This window comes from Pteronotus mesoamericanus, unplaced genomic scaffold (assembly GCF_021234165.1).
Source record: "Pteronotus mesoamericanus isolate MK-2021 breed Mesoamerican mustached bat unplaced genomic scaffold, CSHL_Meso_final contig_269, whole genome shotgun sequence".
Taxonomy (NCBI): Eukaryota; Metazoa; Chordata; class Mammalia; order Chiroptera; family Mormoopidae; genus Pteronotus; species Pteronotus mesoamericanus.
The window spans coordinates 1,513,210-1,539,470 of record NW_026555114.1 but is presented as its reverse complement, the minus strand read 5'-3'; the positions used below and the strand labels follow the sequence as shown (position 1 = coordinate 1,539,470).

The window sequence follows — 26,261 nt, the reverse complement described above, 5'->3', positions numbered from 1 at the left end:
TCATAGCAGGTTTATCTGTAATAGCCAAAAAGTGAAATCATCCCAGATGTCCTTCAACATACGAATGATTATCTTCACACCATGTAATACCAATCAATACTAAAAAGAATCTGTTAATACACTGAACAACTTGAATATACCTCAAAAACATTTTCTAAGTGAAACAGCTAATCTCAAAACTTCACACAGCATGTAATTCTTGTTATGGAACAATCCTGAAGTGACAAAACTATTATAGAGATGGAGAACAACAGAGTGATAGTTCCCAAAGGTTAGGGATGGTGGAAGGAGACCACATGAGAAGGATCATTGTAATGATGGAAAAGATCTGCACCTTGATTGTTGGGGTGGTTCTATCAATCTGCACATGTAATACAATGGCATGGAACTACATGCACACATTCCACCACTTGATTCTCTGGGTTGCTCTACTTATATAAGATGTAATCATTGGGCCCTGACTGATGTAGCTTAGTGGGTTGGGTATCATCTGCAGATCCAAAGGTCACCAGTTTGATTCCCGGTCAGGGCACATGCCTAGGATGTGGGCCAGGTCCCAGGTTGGGGGTGTGTGAGAGGCAACCAACTGATGTTTCTCTCACACATCAATGTTTCTCTCCCTCTCTCTCTCCAGCCTGTCCCCTCTCTCTAAAAATAAATAAATAAAATATTTAAAACAATAAAGAGGAACCTCCTTCTAGGACTGCTTTATAATTGTTTTTCCATAATATTAAATAATTTGGTTTTTGCTCTTTTAAGGTACATACGTCAAAAGAACAAGAATACACACCACAGACTGGGAGAAATATTTGCCAAAGACATATCTGATAAAGGACAGTTATGCAAATTACACAAAAAATGCTTAAAACTGAACAATGAGATAATAACCTGATTATAAACACGGGAAAGAATGTCTAAACAGGCACCTACCCAAAACTGAGAAACCAATGGATGCTCCACATTATAGGTCATCAGAGGAATTCAAACTGAAACAACAATATGATAGCACTACGTACCTATTAAAATTAGCCAAACTCCAAAACAATGACAATACCAAATGCTGGCAAGAATCTGGAGCAATAGGAACTCTTGTTCATTGCTAGTAAGAATGCAAAATTGTGCAGCCACATGGGAAGACAATCTGCCAGTTTCTTACAAAACTAAGCACTCTTTCCACATGATCCAGCAATCACACCTATTGGTATTTACCCAAAGGAGCTGAAAAACTTCGTCCACACAAAAACCTGTACATGGATGTCTACAGAAGCTTTGTTCACACAGCTGCCAAAAGTTGGAAGCAACCAAAATGTCCCTGATTAGCTAAACAGATAACTGTGGTACATCCAGACAAAATGAACTATCTAAAACAAAATGAACTATCAAGGCATGAAATAATATGGGAGAAACATAAATGCATTGCTTAGTGAAAGAGAAAAATGTACCTACTGTATGACTTCACCTATGTGACATTATTTTAAAAAGGGAAACTGTGAGGACAGTAAAAGATCAGCGGTTGTCAGGGGTTTGGAGGAAGGAGGGATTAATAGCTAGAGCACAGAGGATGTTTAGGACAGTGAAACTATTCTGTATGATACTACAACGGTGGGTAGGTAGCATTACTCATTTATCAAAACCAATCGGGAAGTGCAATGTAAAATATAAATTTTGGATGATAATGGTGTGTCCATATAAATACCAGTGTGGAAGGATGTAGATAGTGTGAGGTGTTGTGCATGTGTGTGAACAGGGATGTATAGACGAACCCTCTATGCATTCCATTCAATTTTGCTGCATAACTAAAACTGCTCTTAAATATTAATTTAAAAAAGATGTACCAAGCTCTTGGACTGCCATGTTCACTGCTGCATTATTCACAATAGCCAAAAATGGAAGCAACCTAAATGTCTACTGATGGATGAAGAGAAAATTAAAATGTGGTATATACACATAATGAAGTATAATCTAGACTTAAAAAGAAGAAAATTATGTCAAGGCTACACATGGATGAAACTTGAGGACATTATGCTAAGTGAAATAAGCAAGTTACAAATAGACAAATAGTCTGTTGTTCCACTAATCTGAAGCTTCTAAAGCAGTCAAACTCATAGAAACAGAAAGTGAAATGTTGTTTTAGGGGGCCAGGGGTGGAGGAAAAAGGGGTGGAGGGGGCCAGGGGTGGAAAGAGCTGTTTTCAATAGGGACAACGTTCCAGTTTTCTAAGCAGTGAAAGTTTTAGAAATCTGTGAATGTATTTTAACACTACTGAATTACACACTTAAATTTTTTAAAGATGGAAAATTTTATGTTATATAAATTTTAATACAATTAAAAATTTTTGAAAAAGAAATAAGTTGTGTGTGTAGTTAGATACATACATACATACATAGATATTCAGTTACATAAAGCATTAAATGCATAAATACATAAAAACACGTATTTCAAGGTAGGGATAGACCTCTTAGAGAGTTAGGGTGAAGGCATTTGGGAGAGAAGGCCGGGGAACACTAGCACCTCTTAAACAGTGTTTCATTTCTTCACTGGATGGTAAAATGTAACTATAAGGTTAATACTCCATTCTAATGGGTCGCTCCAAAGATTTTAATACAAAGGTTTTAATACAGATGAGACAGGTTAATGGTTACACATTTAGATTATGACATGACATAACACAATAGCTTTAAATTGTGAATGTAGTAATTATATGAAGTAAGTCAATTTCTAATATCCCTCGACAGACAATATTATCAACACCAGAATATGATAAAGATCAAAACTAAAATCACAATTAATATTTATGAATAAAGTTCTTTATAACTTTTTAGAAATTTTAGGAGCTATAACAATCAGTGTTTAAGTGTTTACAAATCATTAATTACTATGGATTGTGTGCTGTTGCCCCTCCTCAACAAATAAATCAGATTTCACAATTAACAATATGACTTGAACAAGTCACAAGTTAAAAATTAACTGGTGTAAAGCCCACAATATTTATGTTCTAAATTAATTACAACCGAACTTCACTTATACAATCCCAACTCTTCACTCCTACCTATTTTACCTTCACATTTAACAATAACTATTTTCCTTCTGCTTCCTGGTGTCTGCAAGGTTTCTACAGCTTACGCCTGTACTAAACATACCAATTTGATATGCTGATGAATGAAACATCATGGCCTTAAAATGCAAATAATACTGGCAAGAGTGGTTTGATTGTTTTATATTTCTCAAACCTGATTTTAAGAACTCCACTGGTTTCGCTGCCCGGATCGATTACACATTACAAAGTACTGCTGACTTTGCTCTGCAGGTCAGCCACCTAATACTTAAGACTTGTACTCTTCATGGGTACTCAGAGAAGGATTCCAAGCAAAAAATTGAAACTACAAAATAAAGCCCTAACCTGATGCGCCTGCTAGTAAAACCATGCAAGTAAAAAGAACCAGAGTCCACAATAAGTAAACAAATAACAAAATTTCCAAATTTATTTGGGGCGTGCTCTTCACTTTTTTTTAATGTAATTTCAGAGTTGGAAAACTATGCCATAAAGCCTTCACTCTGCTTTAAATAATTTCACTGTGGATAGTTTGAATGAATACAATTTTGGAAGTGTTAGCATAAAAAGTCTATCATCTCATGAACACTGTAGCTATTAACCTGATTTTTCATGCAGTATAAATAATGGCATGTACCCTTCATGATGCCTAATGGAGTCATCACGCTCCCATAACGTAATCCTCCAAATTGTAGGGGATTAACTTTTTATATACAAAATTGTGTTTATTTGCATATACAATAGAGAGAATGACGTTACACACACCTGTTCTACAGCATTTAACAGAATGTAGCATGATGATTGAAATGAAAAGCAGCTAGCCAAACCCATCAAATATAAAAACTATTGCAATCCTGTTGCAAAGTCCTTTTGTTAAACTCCTTTTATTCTAAATCCTTTTAATTCTGTCCTATAACACTAAAACATTTATAAAAAGCTTAAAATCCTAATAAATCGCACAATTAAAGTAATGAAAATGGGCTTGGCCGCCAAGTCACAGCTCCTCTCCCCCTCAAAAACATTCAAGACAGTTTGCATTTCAGAAAATGTCCAATAATATCCTTCACCATACATGCCATTGCAAACTCATTTAAACGGAGTTTAAGCTCACAAATCAGCCTTAAAGATTTCAAGATATTAAATAGAAACCACTTCTGTGAGGATCCAAAAGCAAATCCAGATGCAAATAAAAACCCAACTGATAATGAAATATTTCAACTCTACTCTTTTGATGTTGTGGACGATGTCTTAAGTATAAATATTTTACACCAAATAATGCTAAGAGTAATGAATTTTAACTGAGAAAGTCTTTTGCAGAAAGAGTCCACTGAACAACTTAATGAATTTTTATCAGTTGAACTATTTCCAAATCTTCCATTCCATTTTTTATTTTACTCAAATGATTTTTTATAGTAAATATTTAATTGTCTTAGTCCAGTTTTCCACATAGATTGTCTTAATGGGAGCTTAAAATTGTAATCATATATTGCAGATCTAAATTTTAACTAAAAAATATGATTCTATTGCCAATTTATACTCAATAAATTTTATTATGTGTAATTTTAGATTCCGTTTGACCTTTTTCCCACTAAAAATTTCTCTTTTCTCAAAAAATTTTCTATTGTGTGCAACAAAATTTCTTACCTAAACAGAAGACATATATGAGGAATTTTTTTAAGACAGAAAGGAGACAGCGATGACGTGGGAAATGAGATGAGGGAGAGACAGGAAAACAGATACACGGGGCCGCAGGCACCATTGACCAACCACAGGAAGGAGAAGCAGGAGAGAACTCTTAGCTGCCTTCAACAGCTCTACCTAAATATGGTTGCCATATCAAATGCCCAAAATATGTCTATACATTTTAGCCTCCACAGTGACTTCAAAAAGTTTAAAACATTAAAGACAACATTTTTTTCATTATTGCCTGCTTTATTGCCTTCCTCCATCGATTAAAATGTTCTGCCTGTGAGGTATGCCTTAACACTTAGCAGAATCACACTATTTCACTTTGATGTTTGGAACCCTTGTGCTCCTTCAAGGATTACACTCATCACACTTTCCGAAGCACAAAATTACAAACCATCCCTTTGATGGGAGTAAACTGACCTTAAGAAAGGTTAAGAAATTTGCCCAAGTTGCTGTGGTACTAAATGCCATCTGTGATTCTGAAAGACAGCACAGAATTCTTTCCTCTGCTCCCCGTGCTCACTAAAAAAAAAATGTACTATTATATAATGGTATGGCCAACTTCTCTACTACAAACAAAATTATTGTCAAAGACTAGTGTTTAATCCTTTAGTGCTTTAATTCTCTCATCTGCAAAGTAGGCATAAGTAGCAATACCTCACATGGGACTGTTGTGAGGATTAAAAAATAATAAAAGCAATGGACTAAAGCGCTACAACATGTGAGAACTCAATAAACTTTATGCAATTATTTTATTGCTGGCAACTCTATTATGGTGAATCCATTCATTTACTTTTCTGACTAAAAAAAAAAAAAATACCGTTCACATCCTTGACTCTCCTCTTGCTCTTTCTACCATGATGCCAATCGCCCTCCACCTTGGCCGCCCACACTGGAATATGCCCAGCACACTCCTGCCTCAGGAAGGCTGCACTTTCTGCTTTCTGCTAGGAAATACCTGGATATGCCCTACTTATCTTTGTAATTCCTTTGTATACTTTTTTAGGTCACGCTAGAATGTTTTCCAATCAGAAAGCTCATTCTCAATCATGCTCTATCTCCACACCTGATTTACTTTTCTTCGAAGAACTTAACAGAACCTCATATTATACACATTTTAGTCATTTATTTATCTGTCTCAATGCAGTCATATGATGACTCAAACTCCATGATGCTAAAAGACTTGTATGAGAAAGTTCACAGCTGCTTTATTCCTAACAGCTCAAAGCTATACTCAACCCCAATTCTATCAACAGAAAAACAGATCATTTAGTATATTCACACAATGGAAGACTACTCAGCAATAAAAAGGATACACTGATACACACAACACGATCAAGAACAGGGAAAACTATTCCCTCTAATGTAAAGAAATCAGACAGTAGACGTCACTTGTGGAGACGAGGGTGAGTTGGAAAGGGCATGCGAGAACTTCCTGGGTAACAGAAATATCTCTGTCTTTATAGAAGTATGGGTTACAGGATTATGTGCACTTGTCAATAGCCAAACTATAACACATAAATCCCTGCACTTCTCTACTATAAACTATACCTACATTAAAAATTTGAAACAAATAAGATGTTTAGTGAAAAAAAAAAAAAAACTGTGAGCATGACATTGATAGTTGATTGGAGTGGTAAGATTAGGGGTGGGCTTTTTCCACTCTTTTATCTAAAATATGACCAAGAGAAGGAGTTCACTATCCTTCTCTTTCTACCTTTCTGGGAGTTTGATGTTTTTAAAATTAGTAAGTTGGGATATATATGCATAAGAGTAATAAGTAATCTGCTTCATTAAAACATTAATTAGTTCAACTTTAGAACTGATTGCCAATGCTACAACATAAAGGTTTAACAAGTTTTACCCTGACCTTTTTAGAAAAACGTTGACTGAAAAACAAAATAACCTCAGAAAAAATACAAGGATAACTGACCTCTCTTTTCTTTTAATGGCTGACTTGCAAACATGAACACAACCATGCACAATCCCAAGCCAAAGTCAAAGAATGTTTGCAATGCTTCATAAGCCTTGCCCATGAGTTTCTGCAATTCCTATAAATTTAGTCATCTTATACATGTATTTGATATTCCACATCTCATATAAAACATATATAGTTAAATACAGCATTTTTTACAAAACATTTTATATTTTTTACATAACTGTTTTACAAAATGAGATCACTGTATACACAATTCTGTATCTCACTATTCTCACTCAATGCATCACATACATCCCCCTCCTGGTTAACAAATACTTATATATCAAGTGCACAGGACAACACTCTAACCAACTGAGCAACCCAGCCAGGGCCATAAATACATTCTTATAAAGGAATACTGCTGTTCCCACGTAGATTTTCAAACATGAAGCTGCTAAGTCAAAGGACATGTGTGGGATTGCAAGATGAATTAAATTTCATAAATATTATTTGCTCAATGACTCTCCAAAAATGTTTTTAAAATTCACATTCCTCTCAAAATCTATAAAAATACATTCATACAAACTACCTATTATCACTCACATTCTTACCTGTGGATGCTTACTTCCCATTATATTCCTAAATTGTAAATGCTACAGCTTTATAAATAGGATGTCTAACATCTTCAATGAATGAGTTTCTTAATTTGGGCTTACTAAATGCATGGATTGCATTATATCAAATTCTAACTATATTCCATATGTTGACATACTTTCCTATCACCAATTCAACAAGGGAGCGATGCTTTTTATTACACTCCGTTTCATGTCCGTGCAGCCACACCTCATCCACCTCCCCACAGCTGAACAAACTTTATGCAGCCCAATTCACATACAATATGGCGGCCCATTAAGAAATCTGGAAAAGTCAAATATTATAAAATTAGAAGCATTAAAAGCAGAATGAGTCTCAAACTATACATGTGGCACTCTCATGGTTTATATTATTATGGAAATTATATATAGTGGGAAAAGAAAGTACATTTAGTTAGAACAAAAATGCCAAGGTAAAGAAGTTCATGATGAAAAATCTATTATCTAGTTATTATGAGAAAAGAAGGAAAACTGTATTACCAAAAATCTTAAGATGCTTAGGAATTATTGATATTTATGTACACAAATATGTAAATAAACATATGCATGCACTTAAGAACTTGGTATTTAATTAGCGTAACATACCAAACCTTAATTTAGAATGTCCAAAGACCAACCAGCATGATTTCTAGTCACAAAATAGAGTATCAAATTTGAAGTCAGACACACATAGATTTTAAAACTTGTTTCTGTAACTATTTGGTTTATAACCTTAATTCTGAACTTTAATTGCCACATCTGTAAACTGGATATTCTACTTAACTTGCACATTGTAAATGATTAATAAATGGTACTTATAATAAACTAAATAAAATGAAGGCATTCTGGAGGAGAACTGACATTTTAAAAAATTAGTGAAATCACACCAATCTTTAACTATAAACTTAACATAATCGACTATTAAGTAACAATCATGAGCCTCAGTTAATGCTACAAACTATCTGAAAGGATATAACAGATAAAGAAAAAACAGTATTAAAGTCATCATTCCTCAGTAGGAATCTCTGGACTACTGAGAAAACTAGTATACATGAAATAATAAGAAGAAAAGTAAATTATATGCATTGAGTTCCTTTTGAATCACCCAAATAGTTTACACAGATCATCTCTGCTTGGTTGATCCAAAAGCTTTCATAGAGAATGCCAAATTGGAATTAGGGTTTCAAAGATTAAGACTATTTGGGTAAGGAGAGGAAAAAAAATAAACAAAATACAAGAAAATACAAATGAAGTATGGTATGGCTGGAGTCCAAACAAAGTACGTCTAGTCCAATTAGAGATGGCCATATTCAACTAAGAGAAAATAAAGTTGGTAAGGAAGGACAGCCTTCAGTTCATTATTTTTTTCTCTCTCACCTATAGTTAATACTCCCTCACCCATCCTGCCTCCGCCACTTTCCTGCCATTATCCAAATATACAATGTATCTTTCCTCCTTAGGGCCTTTGCTCTCTGCCTGAAAAGTAGAGGACGACTAATTTTTGTCTTAAGTTCCTGGAGGGTGATTTGATATTTAAAACTATACCCATAGCCCTGGCTGGTGTGGCTCAGTAGTTGGTGGGAGCATTATTCCATGAAACGAAAGGTCACAGGTTTGATTCCGGTCAGGGCACATGCCTAGGTTGCAGGCCAGGTCCCCACTTGGGGGCGTGTGAGAAGCAACTGAGCAATGTATCTCTCGCACATCAATGTTTCTATCCCTCTCCTTCTCCCTTCCTTCCCCTCTCTCTAAAAGTAAGTAAAATCTTTTTAAAAATAAATAAACTGAGTCTTGACAGGTGAGTAATTCTTTTAAAAAATTAGTATTAAAAGGTCTACCTTCAACATCAATAACTCTGTGTATGAGAAACTACTTAAAGTGCTGAAATGACAAATGTCAAATATTTAAAATACATGAATATATTTCAAAAAATACTATAATATACCATGTCTGTTAATCATGTCAAGCCTACCTATTAAATAGATACCAAGAATGCCTTTGAAAGAGAATCCCTCCATCCTTGCATACTCTTGTGAGTGGTAGAATAATGTGGTAGAATACAGGCAGCATTAAGCCAATTTGAAACGACTAGTACTATATTAACTCAAAAGTGTATGGCAAAAAAATATACTTAGATGTATACTCAATATGCTTAGAAAAAAACGATTTGGAACAGAACATATACATACTCCATAGTTTGTCTGCCCACACAACCATATGATACTTGCAGGATATACCAAACACACATGTCTAAACCACTCAATTCTAGCCAAAAGAATGCTACAGCCTCGTCAAATGCTAGGATTGGTCTTTCTACATGATAGGTAATTATATCCTCTTATTTTAAAAAAATGTAAAACCTCTTATGCCACCCAGGGATCAACTAGTAAACTTTGGGGATTTGTCCAGTTCCTTTAAAGATTTACAGACGACAGGGAAATAAGTCTTGGTGAATTACACAATGTTCTTGCTACTGAGTAAACACCAATTTCTCAAAGTGTAACAATATCTGAGAAATGAGAAGTAAAACAAAGTTTCTAAGTTAATACTGTGTATAAGGATCTCCACTATTTTGTGGCAGCATATTCCTGAGGAAATAATCCTCTCATTTGAAAATAAATTTAATTAACTGGACTTCACTTAAATGGAGATGAAAATAAAAGCTGTGGACACACAAAACAATTGCAAATCATACATCCAACAAGGGCCTTTAATCCAGAATATGTAAAGAACTCTGTAAATTCAACATTAATGGCAAAAGACATGAATAGACATGTGACCAAAGAAAATATAGGGACTTCAAATAAGTGCATGAAAGATGCTCAGTATCATTAGGTATTAGGACTTGTGAATGTAGTGGCACTACAGAAAACCACAAGATAAAAATATAACCAAAAAAAAAAAAAAGAAAGGTATTAACTAAGAAAGGAACAAGGAGAAAGGAAAAGGACATTCTGAAAGAGGTTAAGAACACAGGGGGATTTTCAGATGACAGACAGTGACTTCCAGAGGTCCCAGCCAAGAGGCTTCAGGAGCTGGATGAGTAGTGGAAGAAGTGCAGGAATTAACAGATCTGAAAAGCTTGACAAGTGAATGCTATAAGGAGGAGAATGTAAGGAAGAGAGATGCCCTTTGGGCTTCTTGTGGTGATTGAGGTAAAAAAGGATAAAGGACATAAGGACTTTAGTCCCCATGTTCTCAAGATAGTGAGGGGAATATCTGGAGTGCAATGTGAGAGGGAAAGAGGGAGGTGCTGATGGAGAAAGACATCAAGGATTTTGTAGCCATTTCATCCCCCCTGAGTGGCTTCCTCTTGAGACATGTCCATTTGAGCCACGTTATCAGTGAAAATTTCAAAAAAAAATTTAGTTTACTTCACTTATACTAACAGTAGATCTGTGAGGTAGGTTGGAGAAGGGTATTATTTACCTTTGAAAAACTGTAATACCATGGGATGCAGGTTAGATGATTAACTTGAGATGATACTACTAACATGTCCCTCTCAATAATATGAATAAAAATACCAATAGCATGTTAGCTGTATGCATGCAGTCATCGTTCTGGTTAAAGAAATACATGCACACAGACACACACACAGTGCTGTAAAATGCAAAACTGAGATTTAAAACATGATCAAATTAAGGAGTACATCTTTATCAAAATATCTCATACACAGAAAAATATCCCTCCCTTTTATATCTTCACTATAAATGATTTTTTGGGGGGAGAGGTTCCCAAAATTTATTCAAGAACTCATATAAAATGTGCCAGAGAAATGAATTTTAATCCTCGTATCCCTCCTCTTCTTTATCAGTCAGAGAAGTCCAACCTTTTGGCGTCTCTCAGCCACACAGGAAGAAAGAGTTGTCTTGGGCCACATATTAAATACATTGTGAAATGTAATCACAAAAAAAAAAATCTCAATGTTTTAAGTAAATGTATGATTTTGTGTTGGGCCACAGTCATAGTCATCCTGGGCCCCCTGCGGGCTGTGGGCTGGACACCCCTAATCCTAGTTAATCTGGAAGTTAACTCTCTTGGCTGTTAGCAACTACAAACAACAAATCACATAGGTTATTCTTCAAATTTTTTTTTGGTGAGATATTTCAAATACCTTTCAGAAAAAGACAGCCCAAAAGTTATAGAGATCTTGTTCTTGATCTTCTAAGGTTACAACCACTGCACCGAGATTCCCAGCTTTTCCGTTCACTTTGATGCTCTCCTGAAGAAACTGCACAAAACTGGCAGCATCCATGACTCACTCCATCCTCCACAGTGTGGGTGCAACCAAAGGTAAACTTCAAAACCTCCTCCTTTGCTTTTGTTTTTGCCTCCCTTCTTCACAATCTTTTTCACAGGTACCATAGCACCAGCAGAGGCAGGATAACTTCACTATAGATGTCTAAATTCTCATTTTTCATTCCCATTTCTGACCCAGGAAAAACCTACCATATTCAGTTTCCCTTACTTGCATCTTTTTCTTCTCTACATAGGACCCTAAGTCCCAAGAAGCAGACCATTAATGATCTTTGGTTTATTTCTCTTCAATGGTATGGGTCTCTTCTTTATATTTTAATAATATATAAATATATTATAAACAAACACCCATGACCCCATTGCTGAAGATGAGAAGTAAAACATTACCAACACTTGCCATTTACCATACTTGCATAGACTCATACATCATAAACCCTGTAACCCACCTACTACCAGCGAGCCCCTCTCCTAAGTTTTGTACCTCTCACTCCTTTGCAAGCTCACACACCTGGGGTTGTATTTTTATTTTTCAAATTTTAAAATAAGATTTTTTATTAGTTCATGAATCTGGTTGTTGCTATTAACTATAAAGCTATATAAATTCACCCGGCAGCAAATTAAATTCTCTTCATATTACAAGTGAAAATAATGAAAATTCCAATATATTCCCAAAGTAAACCCATATATACATAAAACCTGCAAGACAAAGTAAGAGCAACAGTGGAAAGATTTCAATGGAAACTAGGTTAAAAAGTAGGTGCCAGGAAGATACCTCAAATGATAACAACTGAGGCCCAATCCTCTTGTTTTTAAGACTAAAAGAATTACAGGCAGAGAGAAAAAACAGATGCCATTCTCTGAAAGGCAAGAATCATAGTAGTCCCTTGATGATAGTAAGAGGGGAGGGAAAGTTTAAGCCTTCTTTACCTATTCATGAGATCAAAAGAAATAAAAGATTCCCTTGGTGTTTTTATCATTTTCTTTTGCAACTACATCTAGCACCAAAGAAAAAACAGCACAATTAAAGCTATAATACCTCTTCAAATTCCTCTATAATACTTGCACCTTTTAAAGGATCTGTGATTCAACTTCTCTAAAGATAAAGTAAATTTTAAACTACCCTATAAAATCCAGTCCCAATATTTTTATTTTCTTTATTTACAAAAATTCATACAGAACTTGTACTATGTATCGGGTGTTGTACTAAGCAATCTTAAAGAAAATTATCCAAAACTTAGAATTTAAAGCAAAATGCTAACCTTCCGCATCCAGCCATAACGGATTAACAGGGATGAGATTTACCCTCTTGCTGGAAAACTTAAGAAACAGATAAAATGTATGAAAACAGTTCCCAGACAGTGAACAACAGCACAAGACAGTGATCCTGGAGACAAGGGAAACAACAGATATGAGCCCTACGAACACCCCAACACCCTACTCATTTACTTAAGTGTTGCCAGTGGCTGCTTTTGCACTATGATGACAGAGGTGAATAGTTGTGACAGATGGCATGTGGCCCACAAGCCTAAAATATTTTCTACCTGCCCTTTCAGAATATGTTTGTACACTCCTGACTTAGACTAAAGGCTGCTCCAAGCATATTAAACAAAAAGTCAAGCTATATAAATGTATTCCAGAACAAAGCCCAAAAATATTTAAAGGAATATAAAACAGCCCTTGAGCAACATTAAATTCACAATGTGTGGCATTCAAACAAATATTTCAAGGCATGTAAGTAAGCAATGTAATTTGACTCATACTAAGGAGATAAATCAATCAGCAGAACAGAGTGACATTTAAACTACTATGAAAAGCACACTCCATTTATTCAAGAAGGTAGAGAAGAGTGCAAACATGTTAAAAAGACACTGGAGATCCTTCCATATACATGCATGAACCTTCTTAAACTGGGAAATACAGTGTCTGAGATGAAAAATTTCACTGGATAGGTAAACGATATATTAGATACTGCAGAAAAAAAATTAGGAAACATGAAGAGGCACCAACAGAAACTACAACTATGGGACATTTACACAATGGAATATTACTCGGTCATAAAAAAGAAAATTTTACCCTTTTCAACAGCATGGGTGGACGTGAGAACATTATGCTAAGTGAAATAAGCCAGTCACAGAAAGACAAGTACCATATGATCTCATTCATATGTGGAATCTAATGAAAAAAACTGAACTAACAAGCAAAATAGAAACAGACTTATAGAGAGCAAACTGTCAGCTCTGTAGAGGTTGCGGGGCTGAAGGGGTAGAGCAAAAAAGAAAAAAGAAAAAGAATTTATGGACAGAGCCAACAACATTGATTGTAGGGGGCAGAGAAGTGGGTGGAGGTAGAAGTGGGGTATAGGCAGAATAAGTGGTAGATGGAAAATTACAAATAAAAATAATGTAAAACTTAAAAATTTTTCCTTAAATTTTTAGGAATCAGAAAAAGTAAATGCAGCTGAATGTCATATATAATAAAAGCTTGCTATTCAACAAAAAAAAGAGAGACGAGGAAAAAGAAAAAAGACTGAAAAAAATGAACAAACCTGTAACTTTATTAAACAATGTCACTCCAATAAATTCATTAAAGCCCTGGGTGGGTAGATCAGTTGGTTAGAATGTCGTCCCAACACACCAAAGTCACAGGTTGGACCCCTGGTCAGGGCCCATACAAGAATCAAGCAATGAGTGCAAGAATAGGTGTGACAACAAATTCGTGTCTCTGCTTCTCTCTCTCTCTTGCTCTCACTTCCTCTCTCTCTCTCTCTCAAATTGATTAAAAAAAAATTGTTTTTAAAAAGTCACACATAAAAAAGTAAATTAAATAAATTCAATAAAAATTTTTAAAAAATGAACAGAATGTTAGTGAGTTGTGAAATAGCATCAAGTGGGCTAAAATACATGAAAAGAAGGAAAAAGAAAAACTATTTGAATACGCACTGTGAAAAATCACTGTCAAGAGAATAAGACAAGCCAAGACTGGGAAAAAATATTTCTAAGTTATATATAAAAATATATATGATACAAGACTGTTAACTAAAATATATATATAAAGAACATTTAAGTCTCAACAATAACAAAAGAAACAAAAGTAACCTGAAGACCTTGACAGATACCTCACCAAAGATAAACAAATGACAAGTATATGAAAAGATGCTCCATATCATGAAAAAAAAAATTGAAACAATGAGATAACCACTATACAGCTAGTGCAGTGATTTTAAACCTTTTTCATCTCATGACACACAAAAACTAATTACTAAGATTCTGCAGCACACCAAAAAAAATACTACATATTTTGCCGATCTGACCAAAAAATAGGCATAATTTTTATTTTTTTCACTCTAGACAGCTATTGTTGTGTTGGCTGTTGTCATCTTTTTTTATCTGGCAATCTAAAGGAAAGTGGTCAGTGCCCCTGACTCGACAGTCAGGTATTAAACATTTCAAAAGTTCTTGCAGTACATCAGTTGAAAATCGCTGAACTGATAGATTGGCTAAAATCTACAACACTGACAACATCAAGTATGCTGGTGAGAATGTGGAGAAATAGCAATTCTCATTTCAGAGAACATATGGGAACTCTGTATTTTCCACTGAATTTTTCTGTGAACCTAAAATTGCTCTAAAAAGATAGTCTATTTTAAATATGTGTGTATTCTATTATTTAAAATGTCAATAAGTAACAACCAAAATTTTTCATAAATCCACTATTTTTGAAAACCCACAGCAGCCCATGCCAGCATGGCTCAGGTGACTGGAGCACCATCCTGTGCACCAAAAGAGTGAAGGTTCGATTCCCGGTCAGGGCACATACCTAGGTTGTGGGCTGATCCCTAGTCAGGGCGCATACAGGAGGCAACAACTGATGTTTCTCTTTCTTTCTTTCTTTCTCTCTCTCTTTCTCTCTCTCTCTCCCCTCTCCCCCCACCGCCCTCATTCCCCTCTCTCTAAAATCAATAAACATGTTTAAAAAAAGAAAAGAAAATCTGTGGCAGCTACACTGTTTTATAGTCCCACCAGCAAACCACATGGGTTCCAATTTTTATACATCCTCACCAACACTTACCATTTTCTGTTTTTCCGATAATAGCTATCTTAGTGTGTATAAAATAGTATCTCATCATTATTTTCATTTGTACTTCTCCAATAAAGGTGAGCATCTTTTCATGTACTTATGGGCCATTTGTATATCTTCTTTGGAGAAATGTCTCTTCGAGTCCTTTCACCATTTTTAAATCAGGTTGTATTTTTTGTTGTTGAGTGTTTTGAGATTTTTATACAATATGTGAAATGGTATAATCTCAATGTGTGGTTGCCTCTCATGCACCCCCAACTGGGGACCTGGCCCACAACCCAGGCATGTGCTCTGACTGGGAATCGAACCGTCAATCCTTTGGTTTGCAGCCAGCACTCCAGCACTCAGTCCACTGAGCCACATCAGCCAGGGCTAAACTGTCTTCTGATGACAACAGTATTAAATTAGAAATTAATAAAGAAAAGCCATCAGGAAAGTATCTAAAAAAAATTTTTTTAAACATCCTTTAAAATAACCCATGGGTCAAGGACAAAAATCACAAGGTAACCTAAAAAATGTATGTAAGTTAATGAAATAAACTTAATGAAATAAAAAAGAGAAACAAAAATCACAAACTATAAAAGAAAAAAATCTGCAAAGTGGAAATTAAAGATAGGTTTAAACATTAAAATGTAAAAACTGCTGAAAATGCGAAGTGTTTGCTATTGGAAAGCCTGGACGTACTCCCTGTGAGAGGACAGCGATAAAGGGGGAACATCTGCGTGTGGAGGGGTAGGGGGGCATAAAGGAAATCTCTGTATCCTTTGCTCAATCCTGCTATGAACGTAAAGCTGCTCATATTTAACATTTTAAGGAATTGACAAACTGTTTGCCACTGGCTGTTCTAATTTCCACTGACATAAGTCACGTTTGATAGTTCCATTTAGTCTACGTCCTCACCAACACTTGTTATTATCTCCCTTTTGCGTACAGCCATTTTAGTGGGTGTGAAGTGGACAAGGGGACTTTTTACAGTGAGAGAAAAGGCTTTCTATTTTGGTTTTGGTTGTAGTTACATACCTGTATCTGTCTGGCAAAATTCATCAAATGATGTACTTAAATTAATGAGATTCACTGTACGTAAAATTATTTCTCAATAAAACTAAATGTTTTTTAAAGACTTACTTAAAATAACTATGACTTAGAAAATAATGAGTTTTCACTTTCACACCTAGGAATGTATTATGATAAATGAACACAGATTTCCAAGACCACAACTTGTCCAATACCCTAAGACATCCACATTCTTTTTTTACAGTTCTACAGTAAAAGACATTTATTGAAACTGTACTGATAATAATCAGCATCTCCATTACAAGTCTGTTTATTTGGGTCACAATCATTAAGCTCACATTTGGTAATTTAGTTGCTTCATGTTACACCTTTGTTTTTATCTGATTCGAGATATCTGTCACTAACCCTTTTGAAGTACTTTTAATAGTTTATACAGAGTCCTGTAAAAGGGAAGCGGCATTTCTTTTAAAGGGCCTATTTAATTTAGGGTAAACGTAACTTGAATAGACTGCAGCTGTCTTTGTGACATACCTTATCCTGACAGCTTAAAATTTAAAATGTAGTTATATGTAAAGCAACAGCTTTCCGATACCTCGGTCCCTATACTGACTATTTTTAGAGCTTTTCACCTTTAGACTAAACAATTAAGGACTCCACATACAATGAAAACACTAGCGCAAAATTGAAGAAATTTTAGACTTCAACAAAACAGAAGAAAAGATGGAGAAATAGAACAACTTTTTACATATTTCAATAAACATACAACTGTTTGGATTCTGCAGAGACATAGCCTATAAACACCTAGATTTGGTAGAAGTGTTTCCCTGTAACACAGGAAGAAGCAAATACTGGGAAACAGTGAGGCCTAAGTAATTAAGAGGCAAACTTTCATGTTCAAATGGTAGCTTCACCACATACCAACCGCGTGTCTCTCTGCCAGTCACCTAACCTCTTTGAACTTTAAGTCTCCTCACCTGTGAAACAGAATGGCACTCACCTTGCAGAAGAGGGGGAAAGTGGTGATAACATATGTAATAAACCCAGCATTCATGTGAAAAATATCAAGTATTATTACTCACTTGATTCACTTATAAATTTACTTCCTCTTTTCTGTTCAGTGTACTTCCTTCTCACTATAGGCCTCATAGGAAGAGTCCATAATTACAGGGTTCAAATAGGTATAAACTGAGAATGCTCTTAGATCAATTTCTCAAATTCAACACTATAACATCACAAAAATTTGAAAGCTAAAAACAGCAGCACTTCTAAAACATTCTCCCCTAGAGACATTATTTCTATGACCAAAAACATTAAAGAAATTTATGATGAACAGAACAGAGCATTTGAGATCTTCCTCCCCGGTGTATGTTGTCAGTTTGGCTCATTTAAACTCATAAAAATTCTCCTTATGTTTGGACATTTCTTACAATACACTGACATAAGAGGCCTGGTGCTTCATGCTGGTCAATGACCAGTGGAAATGAATCCTCACTAGCCCACGTCTTGCCATTAGAATCAGCAGTTTTCTCGGAAAGGGTCCCGGAGCATCTTTTCAGAATTCCTGGAGTTCTGTGGCCACTATCCCATCTAATTAACATCATATAGACTATGAAACAGGGGTGGGGGAATGACGTGACTCCCTCTCACACCGCACAACCAGCAAGTGGCAAAGGCCTACGAGAATTCAGGCCTGAGTGCCTGCCTCTCTCCATCTGACTCACTGCCCTCTCTATACAGGCAGACCTGGGAGCTGGAGGTCTGTGCTGGCTGCCCAGGTACATGATGAGAACGGATGTTCTGGGGGGACTGTTCCACAACAGGCCTCCAAGAACAAAAATATTGAGGAATAACAAACAGCCCTTATAGCACGGCTGGGCTTCTTGAGGAGTTAATGGATTAGAGTTTAGGAATGTGCAAACACCACAAACAGCAGGAGTTCCCAAGATAGCTGAGAAACAGGAGCCCACCCCAAAGGATGAGGATAGTAAAAGGTTAAAACTGGCCTATCCACTTGGCCAAAGGCAGAGAAAAAATAAACCATGACACCCTGTTAGAGGGGGATTCACAGAGAGGGCAGAGTCCTGGGACTAGAAAGAAAAATAAAAGATACAAGACATAATAGATGCAGGCTAAATACTGTACCAACTTCAGTTAACCAAGTTAAGAAGGTGTGCATCTTCAGAATTACCTTGACAATAAAAATCTGACACGGAAAAGAAGATGAACAGAATGTACGCTCCCCAGTTATAATTTATCTAAGTCACAGGCTTAGACAAATTTTGTAAAAATCTAAATTATTCCAAGTAGTAAAAGTCCCAATGATAAAGACTAAGTGTTATGAAAAAAACACACAAGGCAAACTGAGAAATAATTAGAGCAGAAAACATTATGAAAGTCTAAATCTCATAGTTTGAGCATTTAAAATGTCAATAAGCCTGTTCCCTTTTTGCAAAATACTGGTGATGACTGTAAGCAAATGTCAGTTGGCCTACTTCTGGAAGGTTGCTAGTGTTTTGTGTAAACAGACTCTGTGTGTGTGTGTGTGTGTGTGTGTGTGTGTGCGCGCGCGCACATGCACGTGTTTAGAAGATTTACTTGGTTAAACATAGTCATTAAAATTTTACAGGAAAAAAAATTTACAGCAAACCTGCAGAAGTTAATAGAAATTTCTGATTTCATACAGCTGAACAAATCAAACAATTCTTTCTTGAATACGATAAAAAACCACATTTAAGTTGCTTGGAAAGGATAAAACATGTCATTGTACCTTAAGAAAAAAAATGAAAACTCAACACCTATTTAAAAATTTACAAAAAAATAAGCAAATGAGAAAAAGTTTAACAACTCTAAAGCTCTTCTGCGCATTTGTTTCTCAAAAAATAATTTCACCCATTCATATCATTAAAAACCAGCAAAAATTAGGAATTGGGTCTGCATGGCTGGACTGTTCACAATATCACAAGCTTCCGAAAATACTTGGCATTTATACTCCAGTAGGAAAAACTGGATCTTAAGTTTTTTTTTAAACCTTTTAATACTTTAAGATGTAAAATTGCAAACTCCTTGCATAATAGAACAAAAAATAATAGTGCCTTTCCAGCAGTAAGTCACCACGAAATAATCTAGAAGAAATAAGCCATGCTGGCTACCCAGCATTTTGGATGCATACCAGGAATTGGCACATAGACACTTGAGGATACTGTATCTCCAAAGAATCCATCTATTCTCAGGATAAAGGTCTTACCTTAAAAGAATTTATTCTAAAATATTCTTAAATGAAAACATTTCAGGTACTCCACAGATTGGACTCCTAAGAATAACAAATAAGATTAAATCTGCATTTCTCAAAAACCTCGCTCAGGTTCAAGGCCAAAATGATCATCCTTCTCCATGAGCACATGCCGAATATAATTCCTAATAGGGTTATAAGCTCTATTAGAGTCAAAAACAGTGTTACCCATTAGGCCAATGACAAAGATTTAAAAAATACTTAACACAAAATTCTAGTTCTAGTTTCTCTTTTGTAAAATATTAAGTAAACTCACTTCGGGGCAACACTCAAATCTACATATTATGCAATGCACTACACAGAATGCACTGCTCCTGTGACTCCAAAGAAACATATTACAGTAGGGGAAGGACCACAACAAAGGAAAAATGTCCCCCAAAACCTATGAAGACTAGAGGTTGGCAAAAAAACAATCAAGAAATATGATAGAAAAAGAAAAAAATAACAAAAAGATAAAAATTTTAATTCAAATTTCAAGAAGAGTCACTGTGACAATGAAGAAGCAGGGAAGCGCAAATTGTTAATATGAATAAATGCCCATTAAATACAATGATGACATTCTGCGGGGTAAGAGGACGTACAAATCCTTTAGTTCACTTTTAGTTAGGGGCTAGGCTTTTCACAGAAACACCTACAGAAAAGGAACTTGCTTTTCTTTTAGGTCATAATTTTCAAAAGATTATACCACACAGCAACATTCAACAAACATTTATTACCACTGTGTATCAACCAAATATTCTGTGATACACTAAAAATATGAATACAGCCTAAAAATCTAGCAAGTAAGAAGAAAATGAGCAACTAAATTTTCTTTCTTTTAGAAAGGGGTAAGGAGGGAGAAAGAGAGGGAGAGAAACATCAATGTGTGGTTGCCTCTTGTGCACTCACTACAGGAAACCTGGCCTGCAACCCAGGCATGTGCCCTGACTGGGAATCAAACCAGCGACCATCTGGTATGCAGGCTGATGCTCAATCCTCTGAGCCACACCAGCCAGGGCTAAAATTATTTATTTATTTATAAATAAATAAAGAAATAAATAAATAAATAAATAAATATCAGCCCTGGCTGGTGTGATTCAGTGGGTTGAGCATTGTACTGCAAACCAAAAGGTCACTTGTTCAATTCACATCAGGCCACATTTCTAGGTTGTACACCAGGTCCGCAACTGGGGACATGTGAGAGGCAATCAATCAATGTTTCTATCAATGTTTCTCTCCCTCTCTTTCTTCCTCCCCTCCACTCCCCTGAAAAATAAATAAATAAAATCCTTTAAAAAAAAAAACCAAGTAAGTCCTATGAGAGCACATACTACTGACATTGGATGAGGAGCAAGAAGAGTTAGAAGGACATGAGTATTTTGGAAGACAAAACAGCAAATGGGAAAGGCCTAAAAAAAAGAGGCAATGTAGCTAGTTCAATACAACTATCACAAAGGACTGTTACTGAGGTAAGGAAGAGGGAGGAAGAGGAGGAGAAAAATGGTTAAGGATGGTCAAAAATGATGCTGTAAAAATACACCATGAGATTTTTCCATGAAATTTTACTCATATTAAGAAAAAAAATCAATCAGAACAGAGTGACATTTAAACTACTATGAAAGGCATACTCCATTTATTCAAGAAGGTAGAGGAGAGTGCAAACACGTTAAAAACACTGGAGTTCTCTTCATACACATGCGTGCACCTGTGCATGTGTGTGTACACACACACACCTTCTTAAACTGGAAAATACAGTGTCTGAGATGAAAAAAAATCACTAGAGAGATAAATGATATATTAGATGCTGTAGAAGAAAACATTAGAAAACACGAAGAGGCACCAATAGAAAATGCAGCTATGATACATTTACACAATGGAATACTACTCAGCCATAAAAAAAAAGAAAAAATGTTACCCTTTGCAACAGCATGGATGGATCTGGAGAACATTATGCTAAGTGAAATAAACCAGTCAGAGAAAAGACAATTACTATATGATTTTAGGACAATGTATAAATCAAGAAACAAAACTGCAAAGTTTCAGAATAGTAGGAACAAAGCCAACATTCTACTGGATGCCAAAGAGAAAAACAATCCATATACCACAAAAAAGGTATCAAAATGGCTTTGGACACTTCAAACATAACACTAGACCAAGGCTTTCAAAATTCTTAATTACCATTATTTTACAAAGAAGAATTTGTTACCCAGCCAAATTATCATTCAAGAATATGGAAGAGCCCTGATTAATGTGACTCAGTGGACTGAGTCCTGTTACTATGAACTGAAGGGTTCCCAGTTTGCTTCCCAGTCAGGGCACATGCCTGGGTTGCACGCCAGGTCTCTGGTTCAGGGTATACGAGAGGCAACCAATTGATTGAAAGCAAAAAAGAAAAAGAAAAGAAAAGAATATGGAAGAGTAAGGACATCTTCAGACAAACAAGGTCTACCACACACACTTTTTCAGGGAACTTAAGGACTTATTCCATCAACATGAGCACATAAAGCAAAACGGGCAAAAGAAAGGGATATGGTACTCTTTTTTTCCATCAAAAATTTTATGTAATCAGTTGCATATATAATTTTGATGGAAACAAATCTAAAAAAATTAACCAAACACAATAAAGGAGATATGTAATTTTTGCAACTCAGAACATTTAGATACGTGAAATTAGATTTTAAAATCTAATATTCTTTAAAGTAAGCATATTAGTGTAGATGGAAGAATCTTTTTTTATCTTTACCCGAGGATATTTTTTAATCACTTTCGGGGGGGGGGGCAAAGAGGGAGAAATGATTGGTTGCCGCCTGTACTTGCGTTGACCGCGGATTGAACCCACCACCTAGATATGTGCCTTGACCGAGAATCAAACCCTCAACCTTTCAATGTTCAGGATGAAATGCTAACCCACTGAGACACACCAGCCTGGGCAGAGGAATTATTTTTTTAATTAGACAGAGTAAATTAAATATACTAAAATTCTACTAGCAATATTAACTTTTATAGCTTTGCTGAGAAAAGTTGAGCATTAATAGTTGACATAAAGAGGTACATAAATGAAATGAAAGGACAAAAATCTGCCACTGTCAATTACATGCAAAAGAAAAAAAGATGTAGCACAATCCTTTAGTAATAATGTTCTTCTTGATTCTAACCATCCACATAGAAAGCTGACTATATGAAAAAAACCTTCCAGAAAGTAATGTTCTACACTCTTCATCAAAAGATTTCACCAAAACACAAATGCAACAGAAAATGAAGCAAGAGAGTAAGAATGCAAAGGAGAAAGAAAAATAGAGCTGAAATCTGTATATGTCACGTAGTTCAACAACAAGGAGAAAAATCTCCACATGACTGCAGGATACTGTTACCTTACTACCTCCACATTCCCATTACAATTAAGCAGATTTAATCACTACATTAATCCTTAATTCTTACACACATGATAATGTACATAGTAGTTTTAATAAACATCATTCTCACCAATTTAGAGAACTACCTGCTTAAAGAAGTATTATGAGGAAGATTTCCCAACTTCTGGATAAACTTTAAAAACAATAGGATTAAAGTATTTTAATATTCTCTTTTTAAAAATATTTTAAAGTATGCAAATAATATTAATAGAATTGTAGTTAATGCACATGTGAAAACATTGAGTAAACACAGACAAGTTAATGAGAAAATAGAACCTTTAGAAAGCTCAGATCATTAGGCCTCCAAATAGCAGGTTTAATTTAAAAATGTACTTAATTTAAAAAATAGTAATAATAAAACATGATCTTTAAATACAACATAAAGAAGCATTCATATTAAAGCAGAGATCCGAGGTCAAAAGCTAGAAACTATTCTCCTGACGTAGCTGGAAATGCAGACGGCACACTCATCTATAATCAAGATAATGATGAAAAACCAAGCTCTCCAAGGCAGTAAGTATAACGGAGAAGAGCAAAGACACAGAAACAACAGAGACTTGGGGAATACCCAGAGAAGAAAGGTAAACCAGAAACATAACAAAAGCGGCACAGTCAGCAAGGAAGGGATCTGGGAAGAGGGATGCCATGAAAACCAGGAGAGAAGAGGGTTTCGAGAAAGAGCCAGCCAAGTCAGAGGCTAACCCAAGATCAAAGAGGAGGAAGATAAATCAAAAACACAGCAGAAAGTGAATGGCCATATTGAATTGGTTAAGATTACCTATTTCCATCTCAACTGACAAGTCTAAGAGTTTATCTTGGGGGGAGGAGGAAAGGGGGTATAGACACTTGGAGGAAAACAGACTTTAGTTATCATTCTTGCTGTCTGTAGTCCAAGACCAATAAAAGAGAAACTTTCTGAATGATTTGTTTCTTCTTAAGGGATACACTCACCAAACTGTGGAGCAGGCAAGATTCTAGCTGCTCGAATTGGGCCATGTCGAACAGAAAAGAGCTCCTGAGCTTCCCCACTGATCTGCATGAGAAAACAGAAAAAACACTGCAGTAAATAAAAACATAGGTCAGAAGACTATGATATGGAAACAAGATTCTTATGTGTTATAATTTATTGTCTGAAATGTAATACAAACATACTCTCATACACAGTTATGGTTAATCACACACATTATATTCATATCTTAAGTTATCATTAATATTTTTAAAAATTGTAAGAGCATGCACTTGACATGAATAGAATAAATGGTCTCTCCTGGAAGTCCCTATTTTTCTCTTTAATAAATGACTAAGTCAGCTCAGTTTCTGCACGACTGCCTTCCGTTTTAATGCAAAGCCACTATGATTTCTTTATTATTATCCAGTTCTCCATATAAGTAAACAACAAATATTCTTAGTTATTTTTTTGCCTTGGCTGGAGTGCTCAGTGGATTGAGCATCAGACTGTGAACCAAAGGGCTGCTGGTTCGATTCCTGGTCAGGGCACATTCTGGGTTGCGGGCCAGATCCCCAGTCGGGAGTGTGCAAGAGGCGACAGGTTGATATTTTTCTCACACATCCATGTTTCTCTCCCTCTCTTTCTCTTTCCCTCCTCTCTCTCTAAAAATAAATATAATCTAAAAATGTCCTTAGTTATTTTTAAAAGCTGATCTTAAACGCTGTAGTAACTTTCACAAATATGTTGTAAATGAGAAAAGGCAAAATATATTGCAAACAACACTGAAGTGAAATGTCAATGAGCCAGGTACCAGTTATGGTTCTGCAACTAACTAGCTGTTAACTACCCTGAGTAAATCATTTAACTTCTATAAAGATTTTTATACTGTTTTTGCTTTCTTAAACACATTTTTAATTTAAAAAAAGAAAAAGCCCTAGCTGGTGTGGCTCAGTGGATTGAGTACCAGCCTGCAAATCAAAGGGTCACCGGTTCAATTCCCAGTCAGGGCACATGCCTGGGTTGTGGGCTGGGTCCCCAGTTGGGGGTGTGCAGGAGGCAGCCATTCATCAATGTTTCTCACCCTCTCTTTCTCCCTCCCTTCCCCTCTCTCTAAAAATAAATAAAATCTTTAAAATACACACGCACATACACATTCAAAGTGTACAACTGGATGACTTGATATGCATACACAGAGTAAAATGATTACTGCAGTCATCTCCTAAGAGATACCTTTATTGTATGATGAGAGCACCTGGCATCTACTTTTTAGCACTTTTCCAGTAGTCAATACAGTATACTTAACTAGAGTCATCATGCATAAACATTAGGTCTTTGGACTTATTCATACTACATGACTACAACTTTGTCCCCTTTGACCAACATCTTCCCAATTTCCCCACTGAGAAAGTAAAGGTGCTAAGAGACATCAAACATACTTTTAATTTCAAAACTCAATGAACAAAAAGAATATGTAAGCATCACTAAACATCATTGCTTTTATTATACACATAACACTATGAATGCCCATTCATTTTGAATCATATCAGATTTATTCCTCAGATATAAAGAGTATAATAATCTATTAATCCAAAGGTAAAGGGGGTATGCTAATACATGTGTAAAGTATGCAAAAAAACTGTTTTTCAAAATTAGTGGTTCAAGAGAAAAGTTTACTGCTAACTGGAATATTGAACATATTAAATTCAAATTAGTTAAAAAAGGCTTTCCAGACTACTTTAAGTGGTAATGTAGTTCTCAATACATTTTCATAATTGTCAAGCATTTGATGGATTATGTAATATCCGATAGGGAAAAGGGGAAACATTATACAACTAGTTCTAAATATCCAAGAACTTACAACAAATATAATAATGATAAACATTCAACAGAGGAAACATGCTGACGGTATCTTTTTTTAAATAGGCCTGCCAAACAAGCAGTTTAAAATATCAACAGTGTATACATTATAAAATAAAAGGCTTATAAATCTTC

At 35.5% G+C, this 26,261-nt stretch overlaps 1 protein-coding gene across 2 annotated transcripts in view; it reads right to left on the bottom strand.

The window, feature by feature from the left end:
* Positions 1–26,261, bottom strand: part of BCAS3 (BCAS3 microtubule associated cell migration factor) — a 475,802-nt gene that overhangs the window by 407,380 nt on the left and 42,161 nt on the right. For both annotated transcript variants that reach the window (XM_054574853.1, XM_054574854.1), the window contains exon 6: positions 24,272–24,353. In XM_054574853.1, the coding sequence (XP_054430828.1) occupies positions 24,272–24,353 (82 nt within the window). The remainder of the gene's footprint in view (positions 1–24,271; positions 24,354–26,261) is intronic.